The 20265-nt window shown below is 38.3% G+C and overlaps 1 protein-coding gene across 36 annotated transcripts in view; it reads right to left on the bottom strand.

The window, feature by feature from the left end:
• The window catches only part of DLG2 (discs large MAGUK scaffold protein 2), a 2400703-nt gene that overhangs the window by 518832 nt on the left and 1861606 nt on the right, over nucleotides 1-20265 (bottom strand). For all 36 annotated transcript variants that reach the window (XM_058306073.2, XM_058306075.2, XM_058306074.2 and 33 more), the window contains one exon: nucleotides 20047-20185. In XM_058306073.2, coding sequence (XP_058162056.1) covers nucleotides 20047-20185 — 139 coding nt within the window. The remainder of the gene's footprint in view (nucleotides 1-20046; nucleotides 20186-20265) is intronic.

The raw sequence follows: 20265 nt of genomic DNA on the forward strand, positions 1-20265 counted from the left end.
CAAATCACCTAAATGGATTTCTTTCTTAATCTTTGGAAATGGTACATTTCCATCTAAAGCAGGCTATAAAACAGGGAATCAAGAGAAGGATCTGGAAGCTGCCCAGAAGTCCACGTGGACATGATACCCCCAATGAGGCTTCCCCCGGAAGCCAGGAGAAGCCCCGGATATTCCCCAAGGACCTTATTGGGTCCTCCTGGGGGATTGATGGGTGGGGTAACCAATCAAAACAGCAAACGGCTGGGACTTCTCCCCTGCCATGAGCTAGCGAAGGGGTAGAATATTTAATGGTTTAAAAAGCAGGCGCAAAGGGCTTTTGCTTTCTCTTGCCTTCTCCCTGTCCCAGTGCAGGTCCGGGTGCTTGTTCATACCTTGTTTTGGCCTCTTTGCCCCGACCTGGGTCAATACACAAGTAAACCTGGGGATTTATAATCTATAATGGGGAATTGCAATCTGTTAATCGGCCCACCTTATCACTCTCCAGCCCTTTCCTCTCTATCTGGGACCCATGGTCTGTTATTTTCTCCCATTTCTCTTTCCTCCCTACTTTAATAAATTACTGGCCTAACGTACCCGGCGGGCTCTCGAAATTCATTTCTTGTAGCTTAGCTAAGAGCCTAGACAAAATCCGGTTTACACTTGTATTTCACGCAGCTGCCACCGTTTACTCCTCTGTGCCTGTTACTGTAACCGGGTTAAGGGGTTTGCCTGGCAGCCGCAGGTAAGGATAAGCCATCTCTAAGGGCGAGGGATTGCTGGAGCCCTGCCCTGCTCCCTGTGACGAGGACTGCCGGCTAAGGAGCATCCTGGGGAGGATTTCAGAAGGGTGCCCCTCGCCAGGATGCAGACTGGGGCCACGTGGTGGTCCTTTCTTCCAACTCCAGCCTTGAGGAAGGTCCTGTATAATTTGCCCCCTGTTCCTAACACTCCTGTTAGGAGTGTCTGATCCGCGATTCCACTGTTTTGCACTCTGGGGCATTTTAAATAATGATACGAGCAGCAGCAGCAGCTTACCTATCTTGAGCACTGACTTCATATCACAGGGCCCGTGCTACGTGCTTTATAGATGGTTACCATGTAATCCTCCCATGCACCCCAAGAAGAATGGAATCCATCATCTGCCTCTCTACATAGCTAACTGGTTAGCCACAAGGCTGGACTTTCCCTGGGTGTCTGACTCCAAAGTCTGGGTGCATAACCACCCTGTTTTTTGTTTCTTCTTTTGTATGTACTTTCCCTTAAGGATCTAATTATGTTTCTTGGTCATCCTGACAATTAGAACACCTAGTTTAAAGGCAGAAGAGAAGAGAACAGAACAGCATTTACGAGCTCTGTGATATCGGGCAAGTTTTTACCTTCGTGCCTCAGTGTGGGGTAGCACCTGCCTCTTGGACCTTGTGAGTGCCAGATAAAATGATGCCTGGCAGGCACTGAGAAATGCTTTGACTACCACAGGTATTTAAAGAAGAAAGTTGGCAGTCAGCAGCCTGGTTTCTAGATCCATCTCCTGTCAACTATTTCATTGTGAATTCATTTGTAAGAAATGTTTTCCTTTTATGATGACAAAACCGTATTTCTTGACTGTGTCTAGGATTGCAAATAAATATACAAGATGCCCAGTTTAAATGTGAATTTCAGATCAACAGCAGATAACTTTTTAGTATAACTATGCCCCATGCAATGTTAGCATATTTATCTTAAAATGATTCATTGTTTATCTGAAACTCAGAATTAACTTAGCATCCTGTACTTAACAAGCAGTCAGCGCCTTCCCCTTGTGAGCGCCCCTGCATTGCCACCAGTCTAACTTCCAGCATATACATTCATATGGTGGTATAATTTACTTGGTCACTCAGATTATTACTTTAGGCTTACTGTGTACTTCCAAATCAGCAAATGCACGTAATCCATCCTTGTATTCCCAGTCTCTCTCTCTATATCTCTATGTCCACGACCATATCCAAACTTCTCTATAAATATACACATTGTATATATATTATTATGCCAATGCTTTCATTTTTTTTTTAAATTGACATCATATCTTAGATATCCTTCAAAGTCAGTACGTGCACATAGCACCAGCTACCTTCTTTCTAAAAGCTGCAAAGACCCTCTCCATACACTGGAGGGGGGAATGAGGGAAAGGATATAAACTATTGAAACTATGACCCAGAAATCTCACGGCCAGAAATGAGTCTTACAAAACTGAGAATGATAGGTAGAGCTGGAATGTCACTGTCACGGAGTTTGTAAAAGAAAAACCCTGGAAACAACATATATGGCCATTAATGCTGGACATGTAGGCATTGAGAATGATGCTGTGGAAGTAGATTTGAAAGGTATTTACAGTACATTAAGTGAAAAAAAGCATATTAAAATAGCATATATGTTTTACCCCAGTGTTTGTAACCATCAAAAATATAAGGTATGATCCCAATTTTATTTAATAGATAATGAGAAAAAAGGGTATGGAAGCATATGCAAGGGAATCTGCTTAATATTCTTTCTGAGTAAAATGCCTACCTAATTATTTTTTTTACTTTATGTTTTATAAATGACTTTATTTTTTAAAGATTTATTTCTCTCCCCTTCTCCCCCAAACCCCCCCGTTGTCTGCTCTCTGTATCCATTTGCTTCGTGTTCTTCTTTGTCCACTTCTGTTGTTGTCAGCGGCACAGGAATCTGTGTTTCTTTTTGTTGCCTCATCTTGTTGTGTCAGCTCTCCGTGTGAGCAGCACCATTCCTGGGCAGGCTGCACTTTCTTTCGTGCTGGGCAGCTCTCCTTATGGGGCACACTCCTTGAGCGTGGGGCTCCCCTAGCAGGGGACACCCCTGTGTGGCAGGGGACTCCTTGTGCACATCTACCTCTCATGTGGTAGACAGACGCCCTACCCACTGGGCCAAGTCCACTTCCCTATAAATGACTTTTAAATGACATTAAAAATTGTTCATAATAAAGCTAAGAGATAAAAACCATAAAGCTGCATCTGGAGTATGATGCTGATTTTGTAAGAAGCCTATCATTATGTTTATAATGTATATATGGCAAATCCATGAAAACGTTAACTGTGATTTCTCGAGTGATGGGATTATGGGTAATTTTTTATTCCCTTAATTATACTTTCCTGCATTTTAAATTTACTTTTAAAATATATTTTTTTTACTCCAGAGGTCTCTTAAAGATTTGTATTGAGTCCTGTACAATTCATCCCAAAGATCCACACATTCTCAAACAACCCTGAAATAGAAAACATAAATTTTTCCATTTAAGAACAAACTTTTCTTTAATAATCAACTTTTTTTTTCTATGTTATATAGTGGTACTAATGAAATATTTAAGAGTGGTAAAAGCAGCATTATAAATAATTGGTTATGACTAAAGGATAGCTTAATTAGTATCACCATATTTGCCATTTAAATTTGCCAGAACCTCACTTGTCTTCAGTTATGTAAATATATTCAGTTATTAAGAAATTCCAATTAAGCTTTAGCTTCTTCTGGGAAATAATGTGCTAGCTAAAACTCTTTTATAGAAATGATACAATTAACACAAATTTACAAGTGTAGTCATTTTTACTAATGCATCTATTCATTCATTCAGCATATATTAACTGGGCTTAGAAAGCATCCAGGCAAGCCATGAATAGAGTGGAAATAGGGCTACAAAACCTGGGTTTGAATTCTATTCTGACACTTAGTTCATATCCATTCCAGGTAGAATGGCTGAGTGACTCCGGATAAATTATTTCATTGTCCGAATCGTGTCTGCCTTACCTTGGAACTGGCTTAGTAAGATCTACCTTATAGGACTGCTATGAGATTAATAGAGATACATTGCATGAAACCCTAACAAATTATTTTGCCATATGGTAGGCATTTAGTAAACAACTATTTTTATGTACCAGATACTAAGTAGCTGACATGGAAGATTAAAAAATCTGATCCACACATGCATTCTGCCTTCAAAGCTCATTTTGTCTTGTAGGAGGGATAAGTGTATGTGTGTGTATGTTTAATAAAATAAGGCTAAAAAATGGTAAGCATGGTGGGATGGAAAGATAGACTGCTTTGCGAATGTAAATGAGGAAGAAATGATGTCCAGGAGGAAAATTAGGGAGAATTTTATGGAGGAGCTAGGCCATAAAAAAGAGACAGGATTTGCACATGTGAACGTGAAGAAGAGGGTGGCTAAGGGAAGCATGTGGTTTGTTGAGGGCTTTGTAAGAGCAGCAGGGAGGAGATGAAACCACTCAGCTATCTAGTTAAGTTGGCTGGTAAAGGAGTGGCGAGAGGGGAGGAGTAGAAGAGTTGTCTGAAAACTATGGCAATGCTTAACATATGACTCCATTTTAACGGGCAAAATAAACTCTGCCAGATCCTGGAAGCATTAAGTGGGTTTTGTCTATTTGTGGAATTTTACAGATAGTCTCCTAAGTGGGTGTACATTTTAGTGAAATATAAAATGGATTTGAATCCCAAATCTATCACAGATTAATAGCTGTGCAAATATGGGCAAGTTCTTCATCTCTCTGATTTTCACTCCTCTAAAAATGGTCATCATCATAAGATTGGGCAATTGTGAAAATTAATGGAAATGCCCAAATGGCTTCTTAGAACACTTGGCATATCATAAATCCTCAGCCAATATTAATGCTACTCTTCACAGTCACCAGGTTATTCTCTTCACCATTCCCCAATTCTCCCCTTTCCCTGCCAAACTCATTTTTGCAGCACCATTCCAATGGCCATCCTGCTCCAAGCTCTGAAGAGTGTTAAATAAGAGAGGCTCCTTGTACTCTGCTAGCCAAATAACTCAAGCAGGTTGAGTAAGGGTACAGATTACACAGAGGGATGGGATGATTGGCAATGGAGTCCATCAGTGAGAGGACCTGCCCAATCTCAAGAATCCAGTGAAGGCTATTTTATTGGAGATCCTGACTAGACCAGTAAATCCAGTGGAAGTCAGAGCCGCCATTAAAAGAACTACTGGAATGAGGATACAACAATGATGAAACCATAGTTTTCAGTTTTGTTGTTGTTGTTCTTTTAAGACTGGCAACAAAGCTGAATCTACCACCTTGTGTATCTATGGGAAGTAATCTGGAATGGATATGAGCAGATGGGAGAACCTCCAAAACACAGCTAACACAAAGAGTACATGAGGGTCATAGTGAAAAACAGACAGGATGAAAAGTAATGGTGAAAAAGTAAAAGAACCAGTGGGCTCCACAGGGTGTGCCAAGAATCTTGAGGTGGGTTTAGGATACCTCAGTGCTGGCAGGCTGGGATGTAGAAATACACCTTTTAGAGTAAAGTGACTCCTTAATGCAGGAACCAGAGAGAACATTTTGTGAAGTAATGTTAAGGGATATAGTGGGAAAAGAGTCCAAAGGCTGTGACGGGAGGGGAATTTAGGGAAAAGATGAAAAGTTTCAGAGGGAATTTTTGCTATGTTGACTATGATACAATCTTCTCTTTTATCTCTTCAGGCAATGTTCGGTAAAATCTGTGTGACTTGTCTGAGCTCTGGAACTGGATTTTTTGGCTGGTGAGTTGGAGGAGGGAAGAGGTTGAATAAAAGGATCTTCCAAAAACAGATCACTCAGTTACCATTTAGTCAAATACATCATCACATTTAATCTTCACAGCAACAGACTTTCACAGTAGGAATTACCTCTAGTTTTTACATAAAGAACCTGAAGTTCTGACAGGATAAAGTAACTCAGATGAGGGAGTGGTTAAATTGTGGTATGGACCCAAGTCTCCCTGACTTCAGTGTTTAGCTATGCAGTACTTCACTAAAGGAAACTGAGGAAATGTATAGCAAAATAAGAATTGCCAAGAGTGATTTGTGGTAACGGCATGTGTTGCTGAATCTCTCTGTTAACTCTGGTGTCTAACCTTCTGGTTTCCCCTGAGGGCCAGTAGTCATCTGAGACAGATTGAAAGTCAGTCGAGAGGCAGCCTAATGTGAGCTTGGGAGGTGGATTCGAATTCTCCATCTCCTCTGACTTGTGCAGTTAGCCACAGGATATTGCCTGTTATTCTGCAAGGGGATAGCTGCCTGCTTAAGGAACTTTGAAGTATCTCAAATTCCTTCACGAAAACAATTGTTTTAATGGGGAAAGGGAGGTTAGGGAGTAGGGAGTTTCTGAGTGGTGCTACTAACATAAGCCACTTTTCCTGAAGCAATTTAAATAAACATCTGGGGGCAGGATAATCTATTTAGACATTAATTTGGGTTTCGAACTTGGGACGTGTTTTCCTCACTATGTTTGAAGCAGGTAATGAGAACTCTGCATTCTCTTACCTCATGGAGGATTTGTGATACAGGAGGGAAAGCAAAATTTTCCCAAAGACAAACTCATCCAGGTGTTTTCTTTCAAAGTCTGACCTCCTAAGGGGATGATGATGTGGGTGGAGGTGGGGGGAGAGTCAGGCTCTGAGGGCAGAGGCTACCATCAAATATTTGACCTAAAGGAAACAAATTAATGAAGCCTTTCTTTAAAATGTGTATTTATAGCATAAAATGCATATATGCTATAGGCATTTATAAACAGCTAGCTGTTTTAATTATGAAAGCTAAATCCCACTGAAGGAATTCTGTGTTGGACAAGTCTTGCTCAGGAACAATGCCTTTTCTTTGCATATCATCTCTAGGACTGTACCTGGTGTAGGATTAGCCAATGTTTTGTTTGCTTGTTTTACTAAAACCTTCCTAGTGGGAGAAATGCCTGTGCATGTTTTCTTTTAGTGTGCTGTCTTTTGCTTCCAAGTGTGGAAACAAGATTTTTCTGAAGTCAAAGATGTCATGAATTTGAATCAGAGGTTTCCAAATCCACCTTTGCATAAGAATCAGGTGTGGAGGTTCTGTTTCTGTTTTTAACTCTAATGTCCAGGCCTCTTCCCTGGAGAGGCAGATATGGTAGATCTGCGATGGGAATCGGGACTCTGCTTAGCAAAGTTTCACAGGTGAACAGACTTTTAAAGTTAGGAACTACAGTTTTAGATAGTAGATCTACTCTTTGAGAAAGGTATGAATTAGTCACATTTTTACACTGCATGAACTCATTCTATACTACAGAATAGAAATTATTTAATTACTGCTCTAAAATTTTTCATTTGATAGTATTTGGCTGATAAGTTAATATTTATAGATGGTAAATATTAGGTTCTTTTTTTCAAGACACAATCAAAAACGGTTCCCCTAATTTCATTATTTTACCAGTGATTACACACATACACAGAGAGAAAGAGAATTTAACTAAATATTTCTCTCTAAGCTTCAGAAGACAGGGAAGATTCTATTTAGCTTTAGACAAATATCCCAAATTCTCATTATGAGCTCCACACTCAGGAGCAACTCCTACATAGTTCCCCCTTAGTTTTCACAAATTTAAATTCAGCATAAACTTATTAGAACCATGCTTAGCATTACACACTGTGTGTGAAACTTTGTCCTACCATACATGATCCAATCCAATCTTAGACAGTCAAGCTGGGGAAGAGATGCTACCCCTGAGAGGCATCATTAAAGGTTTTGCCTTGTAGATAATTTCTGTGTCAAACCCTGAAGGTAAATATGTTTTATTTTGTTGCTGTTATTGTAATTGTGGGTTGGTTTGCTTTTTTTTTTTTTTAAACTTATATTTAACTGGCTCTAGGATGACTCTTGTATATGATTCTCCATGCCACAAGCCTTACGCCTGCTGGTGTTAGAAGGATAATTATTAATTTCCACAATAAATTTGAGCTTTTGGGGAAGGCATATATAGTTGCTTACTTAACATTCTGGGATTTTTAATTCTAAATTAAAAATCAGTTTGTTTAATAGGAAGCCATTTTTATGTAACTTTTATACTTAGGCCTTGTTTGAATTGATCCTTCTCAATTAGAATTGAATATTATTTTAAAAAGACTAAGTAAGAATCTCTAAATCAATATACAGTCTTAAAATTAAAATCCACTTTTAAGATAACTAGGGTGTAAATCTATGCTTTCTGAGGCTGGAAACCTATTTCCCCGTCATTTACTTCCTGACCCCACTCCACCATCTGCAAGCAGCTCTGCTAGCACCACAGCTGTATTCAGTTCTATAACGATCAGGGTGATGTGGACTAAAAGCCAAGACTAATAACAAAATAACTTGAAATGCAGGTGAAGGTGCTTTAAATGGATCATTTCATTTAATTATGAAAATAACCCACGGTTTAGTCCTATGCCAGGAAATGGAGGCACAGGGAAGCTAGCAACTCATTCACGGTGAAACGGCTAGGAAGCTACAATTTGACTAAAATGTTCTCCTGCTTCAGGATTCTGGATTCTGGACTTGCCCCTTAATTGTTGAGTGTTTTACTGGGAATCATGGAATTGCTGTCATCTCACCCTGTAAGATAGATATAACAACATCTTGCTGTCTATCTTCTATAGTTACCATAAGAATTAAATAATAGGGAAGTGTCTGCGCAGTACAAGAAAACTCTAAGGATCTACTGAGGCTGTTAGAAATTCAAAGCAAAGCCTCCCATAATTGTCTTTGCAATCTCTATCACATTTATTTCAGCTGTTTCATTCTGACTTCATACCTCGTCTAAGGTGGTAAATGAGACTTTAGAAAAAGATTAGGGCAAAACAAAACAAAACAAAATATCAATATCGGGCTCCAGTGCTTCAGCTGATAGCATTTCCATTAGGAAGTGCTATACAGGAGAAAGGACTCACATCAGTTCTACTTCAAGGTGAACCCAATTTTAAAAAGAAATCTAGGATGGGATTGCTGTTTAAATGTTTACTCACAGAAGCACAGTTCTTTCAATGAGGGCCTAAAATGTTCATTAAGTCAACCACAGGGGGTCTGCTGTTATAGCAGGATGACAGGCAGTAAGGACTCCCCTCCCTGCCTCACCCCCACCCCTGCACCTCTGCCTGGCCCTGCACCAACCGAGACTCTCCTCCTTCCCATGAAAAGCTGATTGCCTCCTCTGAGCAGGTTAAGTGTTGCTAGGAGGAAACAATCACATAAAACTTTATACCTTTCTGGATAACAGAAAAAAACAGAGACCAACTTGAAGCACCGAGGAGAGTCTACCTAGATGGTGCAGCAAAAAAGCCAGGCATTGGAGTGAGTTTAAATCCTGATCCTATTACTTGACCTTTAAGAGAATGGTCAAGGACAGGGGCTTTGGAGCCAGACTTCCCATTTTCAGACCCTGGCTTTGCTAACTACTAGCTATGTAACAGTGATCAAGTACTTAAACGCTCTATGCTCTAGTTTTCTAACCTGTAAAATGGGAATAAGAATAGGATTTACCTCAGAGTGACATAAAGATTAGTGAGTTTATGTGTGTTGAGTGTCTAAAACAAAGTAACACCACACAAGGATTTGCCACGTTTTTGTTATTAATTGCTCTTGCCTCCATTTCCTCATCTATGAAGTGAATGAATACCTATCTTAAAGATTAGTGATACCATATGGGAAGTGTATACAGCCCAGACTGTACATAGCAGAAATTCAATAATGGATAACAATTATTGTTAGTTCAAAATGATTTTTCACATTTTTCTCTAATATTCTCCTTGCCCGTATGGTCTCTAGCTTTGAGTTGAAATAATTTAGAAGTTAGGACGAAAGACACATTTTCTTTAACAGGTTGAGAAACACAACTAAAACCAAGTGAGCTGAGATTACAGATTAAACGTGCTCATAAATGAAAGACAGATCTCAATAAATGGCACTCCCTTCCCCTGTGTTCTTTAATATTCAATATGTATAGTGCATGTGATAACTCCACAAATAGGTTTTAGACCTTGTGATCCTTGGATGAATGTGATCCTTGAATGGATGGATGGATGGATGAATGGATGAGATCCTTCAGTGGAATGGATAGATGATAGATAGACAATAAAAGAGAAGTATTAAGTGAAAACATGAGAATTAAAAATAAATTAAAAGAGAAACAAGCATTTAAATGAGATAGAGTATTAAGAGAAGTTTTCCCATATACAGCTCATGGTGGTGTAAATCAATAAAAGATCCAAGAAACCATTCTAGTTGCCATATCAAAATATAATTCCATTATATTTAGCACACTGATATTTACTTAGTGTTTAATATGTTCTAGACTTGCTTCTCTGTGCTGGGGCCAAGCAGTACACAAAATACACAACTCCCTGTTCTCATGGAGCTTATGGTCTACCCAAGGGAAACAGACAATAAACAAATAGTAAAATAAAAATATAACTTGTCAAGCAGGGAAGAATTCTAGGAAGGAAAATAAAACAGGGTAAGAGGATAAAAAGTGATAGTGAAGGGATGGTCTGGGATGGCTTCTCTGATAAGATCTTTTTGACCAGAGATCTGTGTAAGAGAGGAAGCAAGCCATGTGAGTGCTGCAGGGAAAAGCATGCCAGGTCAACACAAAGCATGCTTGCTGGCTTCATATAACAAGGACATAGGTGCAGCATCAAAGCGAAGGGTGAGAGATGAGATCAGAGAGGCAGCTGGGGCCAAATCATGAAGAGTTTTATAAACTGGGCTTTGGATTTCACTTTCGGTGATACGATCTGATTTACTACTTAAAATATTTCACACTGTTTGTTATATATGTGGCATGGGTAGCAAAGGCAGAAACAGGGCAACTGCTTAGGAGGCTGTTGCCAAATCCAAGGATGGGTGATGTGGCTTGGACTAGAGAGATGGATGGGGAGAAATGGGCAGATTGTGGATATGCTTTGAAGGTAAAAACATACAGAATTTGCTGATAGATTGGCTAAGGGATGTAAAAGAAAGACAGCAAGAAAGAATGACCTCAATGTTTGTGGCCTAAGAATCATTTACCAGGAAGGGGAAGACTACAGAAGGACAAACTGGGGGCAAACATCAAGGGTTTGCTTTTGGACATGTTAAATCCGGGATGCCTTTTAGGCAACCATGTGAAGATGCTGACTAAGCAGGTGTTTATCCTAAAGAAATAAGTAATCAAGGAATGGGGTCAGAAAGATCGTGCGAGCATTATCTGTAACAGGATAAACCTGGAAACAACCTAAAAGTCCAACAACAGCAAAGCCGTTAAGTAAATTATGGTTCATCTATATGATTGAATATTAAACAGCTACTAAAAACATGGTTTTGCAGAGTATTTAAAGACATGAGAAAATTCTCAAGGTATAATGTTAAATAAGAAAAAGCAAAGAAAACAAACTAAAACCCAGTATAGGTAGTATGGTCTAATTTTATAAACAAATAAACAGACAGAAAACAGAAAGAAAATATACCAACTGTTAATAATGATTATTTTTCTGTGACGGGATAGCAAGTCATTCTTATTACTTTTCTTTACATTTCTGTTTATTTTACAACTTTTCTACAGATATATATTACTTTTATGATTAGGGAAAATAATAAAACATTGGATAAATATGCATACATAGAGGGAATATAAGGTAGATTAAAAGCAGGCAATAAAAGAGTGAGAAAATGGAAAAAGATATATAGATTGAAAAATGAAGTCTGGAAACTGTAAGAAGGCAATATTTTAAAAATGTTTTACCCAGATATAGTTTGCTCCATTTTCTATATTGATGAAATTACCTAGAAGCAAAAAGTGAATGATACAACTCAAAATTTATGATATTTGTAAGTATGAAAGTCTTTGGAATGCAATGGCTATATCCCACAATTTCCTTATATTTGGTCAAGACAAAGATTAATATTAATATGGTAATTCTACCCACAGCAGCCAATGATATAGGAGAGGGCAGGATGTCACTCTGGGATTACAATACTATCATGGGTAATTTTCAAAGTATACATCCACATGTGGACAGTTAGGAATCAGCTGTCTTCTATCCATTATTAGTTTACTGACATAGGGACGTGAAAGCGAACTCTTACAAGAAGAGACCATGTCCACTTGACTAGTCCTAGTATACACCTAGCTTCTACAACACAAATAAGGATCAGAAATAAGCAGTGCATTGCGTTGGTGCTAGTAGGTGACATGAATTGGAAGGGGGCAGAATCAACTAATGGCTGATGGTTTCTCTAGTGGTCCCTCCAAAATTCTCCACTACTTATCACTAATCATTCTTTGTGTCAACCAGCCCTGAAAGCCAAAGATGAACTCATTCTATAAAAATGTAATGCAATGTTGACTAAGTAAGTATTTGAGTTTTACATCTATAACAACAACAGCTATATATGTGCAATAACTGTCTTCCATAAAATTAAAGGGCCTAGTGTTGTGTGTTTATATCTCGGGAATGTATGAGATACAAACTAAAAATAAGTATCTGTTCAAGATAGTCTTTACATTCTCTTTATTGCTTTATTCTACTAACATTTTTGCTAACATTAAATTCACTTCCCTGATAGCAAACTGCAACTTAACTTGTTTTCCAATACATATTTGGATACCCCTCTTCAATTAAGATTTGCTGACTTTCTCATTAACACATCCACCCTCTCTGCTTCTAATATGGTAGCTCCATCAATTATGCCTCATGGTTTATGTAAGTAAACTTAACTGGTTATTTAGAGTCACTATCAATAAAGAACAAATTCCCCTTGAGGCTTTTGTGCAACAGTTTATCCTCCACCTGTACCACTAGACTTGTTTTATTTTTCCATTCCCATTACTACACTTTGCTTCCAAATAAACATTATAGTACCAAGCTCCATATTGGAGAAAGCAGGGCATGTAGCATAGAGGAAAACAGATGTAACTCAGAGACATTTGCTCATAACTCTTTAATTAGGTTAAGTGTTATAATGAACTTTATAAAGGCTGTGAGTCTATGTCAAGTTTTCCAGAATTTCTTAAGGGAAAAGCTATGTAGTATTAGTTATTGAAAGCTAACTATGAATAAAAAATGGGATCAAAATCAACACATTATTCAGAGGACTATTTAGCTACTGGGGTCAGATTGATGGATTGATGTATACCATATTTGGTTTCACTGAATCATATATTAAAATTTCAATTCAGGTGGTACCAGATACTTGTGGTAGTCATAAAAACATGGATCTTCAATAGAGCATTCAGACTATATAAACTTCTGTAATAAAATGTTTTAATGTGTTCTTCAAGGCAAATAAATGGAAAAATGTGTACATATTAATAGGTTATATCATGTTTGATCAGCTGTATAACATTGTTGGCTACATTTTCATAGATAAATGGAGGATGTTTACCAAAAAGTGATTTTATCTGTGGAATAGTTCTTTTTAAATCCTTGTTTTAGATAGTATTACTAGTAGCTAACATTTATCAAGTGCTTACTATCTTCCTAAGCACTTTAGAGGTGTTAACTCAGTTTCTTATCACAATGAGCCAATAAGGGGGAAACCATCATTTTGCTAATTTTATCAATGAGAAAACAGAGGCAAAGGGTGAATATATAAGTTAACCAAGGTTGCACAGCTAGGAAGAGCTTGAAGCAGGATTCGAACCTGAGCACAGTGGCTCCTGGGCCCATACACCTAATCACTCTGCTTTACTGATCATACTTCTAAAGCAGGTCAGTGGTTTGCTAGGGTTACTCCCAGGTTTTTCCTCTGTTAAATGTATATAAGGGAAGAATTCTCTCCTGTGTGGGGAAGAAGAATGGGAGCTTCCAATTCATCCAGACATGGTTTCAAATCATTCAATAAAAGTTAAAAGGAAGTTAGGCCAGAACCTGTCCATACTTTACTCTGATGGAAAGTGCTATCTGGTCTTTGGAGGGAATGTTTCTACAGAGACCATAAACCTTGAGTCATTATTAAGGGGCTGCTTTTTAAAAACAAAAAAGCTGACAAGTATAATTTAGCTCAGTGTTTTCCAAACTTGGGTACACGTATGTACCTTGGGATCTGTGGAATTTGCCAGAGACTATAGGTATCCCCAGGAAACTTTCTGGTGTTTCAATTTCACTTTAGGATTTGGGATAAAAATGAATTTAATTTGTATTTGGAAGATTTTTACATTAAAGCAAATATACTTTGGCAGAAGGCTCCATGCTACACTTCAGATACTAATAATAATAATAATAATTTCCTTGTCTATGGCTTAAGGGTACATGGGTAGAAACATTTGACATACAGTGGTTTGGTCTCTAAATATTTCTATAAATATGGGGAAAAATCAGCAAGAGTGGTAAATACTCTTGTGTTGTTCCTGAAAGATTCTCTTTTAAAAGATTTATTTATTTATATCTTCCCTCCCTCCCCCGGCCCGGGTTGTCTGTTCTCTGTGTCTATTTGCTGTGTCTTCTTTGTCCACTTCTGTTGTTGTCAGCGGCACGGGAATCTGTGTTTCTTTTTGTTGCGTCATCTTGCTGTGTCAGCTCTCCGTATGTGCAGCACCATTCCTGGGCAGGCTGCACTTTCTTTCGCGCTGGGCGGCTCTCCTTATGGGGTGCACTCCTTGCGTGTGGGGCTCCCCTATGCAGGGGACACCCCTGAGTGGCAGGGCACTCTTTGCGCGCATCAGCACTGCCCATGGGCCAGCTCCACATGGGTCAAGGACGCCCGGGGTTTGAACCGCAGACCTCCCATGTAGTAGACGGACGCCCTAACCCCTGGGCCAAGTCCACCGCCAATATTCTTGATAGGTATAAAAATACAGTGAAATAGCCTGACTAAAGCAGGCCTGCTCCTCACCCAAGACAATGGGTATTGAATCAAGATTCTTCCACATCTCCTCTCCACTGCTCTTCCTCACCCCAGGCTCAGCTGCCAGCATCTCTTTCCTTATCTCTTCCTTGGTCTCTGCTTCTCCACACAGCAACCAGACTATGTGTTTTTTAAAACATCAATCTGATCATTTCATTTTTCTGGTTAATACTCTTCAGTGGATTCTCAAGGTACTTTAAATCAAACCTATACTATGTCACCATGACCTACTCCTAGGTAATGATGGAGCTGTATGTACCCCAGAAAGGCATGTCCTTAAATTTAATCCATGCCTGGGGGTGTGCACCTACATTAAGTGAAACCTTTTGACCAGCCTAAGTCAGGGTGGGTCTTAATCCTTTTACTGGAGTCTGTTATAAATGGAATGAATGCAGAAGAAAGAGAGAGAGAAATCCACAGAAGCAAGAAGCTGAAAGCAATGAAACCCAGGAGAGAAGGGAGAGACCAGCAGATGCGCCCTGTGCCTTGCCCCATGGCAGAGAACCAAACGATCTCCAGCAGCAGGTTTTCAGGAAGAAAGCATTGTCTAGATGATGCCTCGATTTGGACATTTTTCTCAGCTTCATACTGCAAGCTAAAAAATTTTCCATCCTCAACTTTTATATTTTCACACCAATAATTTGTGTTTCCTGACAATATTTAGCCAGATGGTGAGGATGTGTAATTTGCACCATCAGGGAAGAATTGGCCCTGAAGAAAGGGCATCTATAGGTGTAGGTAAAGTACAAAGTAGACAAGTAGACACTGCACACAGTGATTCGTGGTTGATTGTAGCTTTCCTTAGTCAATCCAAGAAAAAGGACACATGCTTAGCTAAACAGAGAACACTGGACTGGGTGTTGAAGACACAGGTTCAAAACCCAGTCCCACCACTTGTAAGTTATGGAACTTATGAAGAGCCAACAAGCGTCCTGGTTATTGTGTTCCAAACTCATAAAATGGAGGAAGATTAGATTCTGTTATCATTTTGGTCCTTCTAACTCTGATAGCCTCTAACTCCTTGATCCCAAAACCATTTTAGCATCATTATAACAGCCTTTGTTTTCTAAAAATCAAGAACCAGTTACTTACTTTACAATAAATACTGCTTCATGGGGACTGTAGGCATTCTACTAAGAGATTTTTATCCAAAGCCTTTTTTTTTGTGCTCTTTTCCTCTATATCAATGGGATAACAAAATTTCTCAGTTTACCTAGGTATATATTTCCTTAATGGAAAACAGACTTTAAAAAATTCAGCTAAGTCTTTGCAGCATTCTTCTACTCAAAAATGCTTTAAAGAATATTCTTATATTTCCACAACAAAAGTGAATATACAGCATGCAAATATAGAAATATTTCCTACAACAGATCTATTAAGACACTGTGTGAGCACATGGAATAAAAAGCTGCCAATTTGATATGATTTTATAGGTGACTAAAAGGTTCCCATTTCACAAAAATGTTTCCCCATGGGCCCAAGTGCCATCATTACAGACTTATCCCCTTCACTTATGGTATTAGGAAAATACAGCATAGGACTCAAACATAAGCTATCATAAGATCTTATGATAATAATTAATTTATACAGCCTTCTAAATATGACCAAAAAATTTCATACATTTTATTACATTAAAAGCTAACAATTCCTTGAAGAAATTACAAGACATTTTATCCCAAATTTACAGATAAGAATATCAAGAGTCATGGAGATAAAACTGACTTAATCAGGGACATCTAGGATCTCTAGGTAGTAAGTGGCAGGACTTAGACTAAAATCCAGTCTCCTGTTACAAGTCCAATCCTTTTTATCCAATATTTCTCAGTGGAAAAGAAATGGGAGTGGGGTAGAGGTAGGGTGTGGGTGAGAGGGTGGTCAGCGCTTTAAAGATAGGCAAGTCTGAATTCAAATCTTGATTCTGCCATTTGTTTCTTGAATGCTATAAGACAGTCATTTAATCCCTGAGCATTTTTACTATCTGTAAAAATCAAGACTAAGGGTATCATATAAGTAAAATAGGTTCAATAATATGTATTAAAACATTTAGTGTTAATGGTCTATAGTGGCAGTTTTTTCTTTTTTTTTATTCTCTATATTTTTTGTCTTACAGGCAGGTTGCATATGGAGGAAGGATAGAAATATAAAGAAAATTTAAAGCTAGGTAATATTTTCTTTTATGAGTCTTACATTTCAAGCTGTAACCTTTGCTCTTGTTTTATTGTATTTCACACTTCTCTGTGACTCAGCACCACAAAAGCTCTTCCTGGTCTCCTCATATTAGGATCAATGCCTACTCATTTTGCAAACCCAAATTCACGTCATCTCCTCTCCTTGATCCCATAGGCTGTTCTTGTGGCATTCACGTAAAACTCATACCTGTTTATAAACATTTACTAAGTTCCTCCTACAGTGCTAGGCAACTCTGCTAGTGCTACATGGATATGCTCACAGAATTGACTCTAGTAGTTTCTGTTTGTTTCTGTTAGTAGTTACCAAACTTTTGGAGTTTAAAGATCTTTACATTAAGAAAATGAGGACTGATATAAAGTTGCCAACTTTCCATTTTGTCATGTAAAGATACAACAAACTAAATAATCGCCATTGACTACCACCATCCTTCCATAAAAGAAAGGGCATCTTAACACTAAAGTAAATAATCTCAGGATTTAAAATAAATAAATAGGTTGGGCTTTGTGGAAAACATATTTGCATTGTCTTTTTTTTTTTTCTTTTGTTTCCAATCATTGAAAACTAGTCAGGGAACAGGTACTCTACCTCCACTGGTTTGTACATATTTTTCTCTCCTTTGATGGTTCTTAGGAGCTGCTTCTTATGCAACTTGGCATTTCAAATGCAGTGCCCACTTATTCAAATTTGCATTACAAGTGCGGTGCTCACTACCTAGCAGGAAGTATTCGATACATATTTGCATATGAGGCAATTTGCCTCTGAGCAAATATTTCTGAGATTATGGGAATGCCTACAGTACAGAGCACCTGTGAGAGAGTATTGGCAGTGTGTGTTGGAAAGTTAGGGGGGATGTGTGTTTGTGTATGTGTGCGTGCAAACTGAAGTAATTTACTTCACAAGTTTGCCAGGCATCAGCCATTTCAGTTTTATCCAGAGTTATTAGTGAGCTTGTTCTGCAGAGTGACAGTAGAAGGGGCGGGGGGCGGGGAAGCAGAGAGTAAGATATTGAGGCATATCACTGTATGAAAGAATGGACCCTGCCTGGGACACCATCTGTAAAAACAGTCCACCTGACATCCGAGGTAGATTAAGAACTGCAATAATGATAATTAATGTAAAAAGATAACACTCATTGAGTTATTCTGGGCCAGGCACTGTTCTAAGTTCTTTGCCTCATTTAATCATTACAACCTGTTAAGGGAGATTACTAATGCTATTGTACAGATTGAAAAACTAAGGCAAGCAGAGTTTAAGGTCACAGAGTTAGCCAGTTAAGAGAGGTAGGTCTCAAATCCTAGTGTAGTTGGCTCTAGGGTTCACCAAAACTCTCAGATGCCTTTCTAGCCACATGCTCCTAAAATGAACACACTTCTATGTGACTTTGATTTCACTCAAATATAAGGAGAGAGTTAAATACCTCTTCCTAGATGGGATTTTAGATATAGCAGCAGGGCACCCCATTTTTCTATTAGAAACTACATTATCATAGCAATGTCCTTAACCTCGTTGAGCTTTAATTTCCACATCTGTAAAATGGGGATGAAAATTCTTCTTTTTAGTGCATGGAAAGCAAGTAGCAAAGGCTCTGGATTATGAAGGGGGTTTAATGATTGTTGATTTCCTATGGAGTCTAGTAAGATAAAATCATATCAAATATTAGCAGTAAGATGAGAGCAAATAGATCACTGCTCTGGTTGATAACAGTGCCCTATATTTTTACTGTTCTTTAGCGGTCCATGAGGATTATCTTGCTGCAACTCTAATTTTAATGAATAGCATAGAAATCAAACTTTTCAGTAAAGGAAGAAGTTTATATTTGATTTACACCACAGATGCACATTTGCAGTGTCTAAACATTCCATTCCTTGGCTAAAGATGTGAAAAGCTACTTTAGGAAACCTGAGATTTCAAAATAAATGGAAAATGTTTGCTCATTTAGATAGAAATACCAAAGGAGTGAAAAAAGCCAAAGCATGCATGTGTACCAGTGAGAAAAGTTAACCAGCAGGAAGTCTCCACTATTTTTTTCAGGGCAAACAAATGGCTTCATTAAATGGGCAGGATATTAAACCAAGAGAGTCTGTCTCTATCATTTTTTTGCAGGAATAAAGTGTACATATCTAAATATAAGTTCATTTTTGGTAAAGGGATTACTGATTGAAAAATGCAAGTTGCAAAGTAATGTATAAAATATGAACTTACTTTGTAGAAACAATGTCAAGCCTCACCTATATACAAGTCATGTGTTTGTGCATGTTTACATGCCATGCTGTATATGTTGGGTATTATAAAACAGGGTGCTCTGGAAGGAGTTTGGGAGAGATTTTTGGTTATTGAACATCTTTTCATTATATAACAAGATACAAGGAGTATATATTTTTGGAACAAAGCATTTACAGATAAAAAAAAGGAAAAAATATGTACATTTCTAATTATCCATCTACCCAATCATTCATCAAGTTATTCATCACCCAATATTTATTTAATGCTTATTGGTGACCACTATATCAGCTAACTGGTCTTCTCTGTGAGCTGTCAGACCTGACTTTTTCTAAGGTGCACTGGTCAAATTAGGTTTCATGTTGTAGGATTAGCAATGTGGTTTTGTGTTCTGTCCTAGACTCCCTGTACTGCTTTGGGATAACCAGGATATATTACGTTTGAATCATTTGGATTTTCCTTTACCCCTTCCTTTCCACCTCTACTTCTAGCACCAGAAGGAAGACTGACTGAATCTCAAATTCCACTGAATTGTGGGTGGTTACTGGTGGCAAGGACATGGACTTTACAGTTAAAAGACCAGGATTTGAGTCCTAGCTCTTCTCACACGTAATGCTGGGTATACCACTTGCTTCTCTTTCAACCACAGCACCATTTTCTCTCCTCAAGTAATAATACTTACCTTACAGCATGGCTGTAACACTCAAATGGGATCACATATGGAAAGTCTTAATCAATTGCAAAGTGATGGCTAAGCGTATATTTCTATTTCTCCTCAAAGAATTTCTGATTTTGCTTCCAAATGGAGGACTATGAAATTTTTACAAATATTTGAGGATTTCCACTTGAGGCAGGACTATAATTAAGTTTGAATGGTCCTCAGAATCTTGTTTGTCCCCAAAGCAACAGCTGTGGTATTAGGCAAATGTGATTTCTTCCTGATAAAGACAGCAAAACTCAATTAACCAGCAAGCACATCTGACCTGGTATAGTCGTCTTCAACAAGCATGTGCTTTGGAATTGGCGAGTACCTTCCTGGAGAGATGGGCGGCAGGGAGGTTTTGTATTCTAAAGTGCCATTGTTGCCAGAGAGAAGATGGTTTTCCATCGGTGGAGAATAAGCTGAGGGGTGGGGGAAAAAAAAAAAAAGAAACCTATGTGGGTGATTATGTTGTAGTACAGAGGAAGTATTAAAAATAGAA

Source organism: Dasypus novemcinctus, chromosome 10 (genome assembly GCF_030445035.2).
Source record: "Dasypus novemcinctus isolate mDasNov1 chromosome 10, mDasNov1.1.hap2, whole genome shotgun sequence".
Taxonomy (NCBI): domain Eukaryota; kingdom Metazoa; phylum Chordata; class Mammalia; order Cingulata; family Dasypodidae; genus Dasypus; species Dasypus novemcinctus.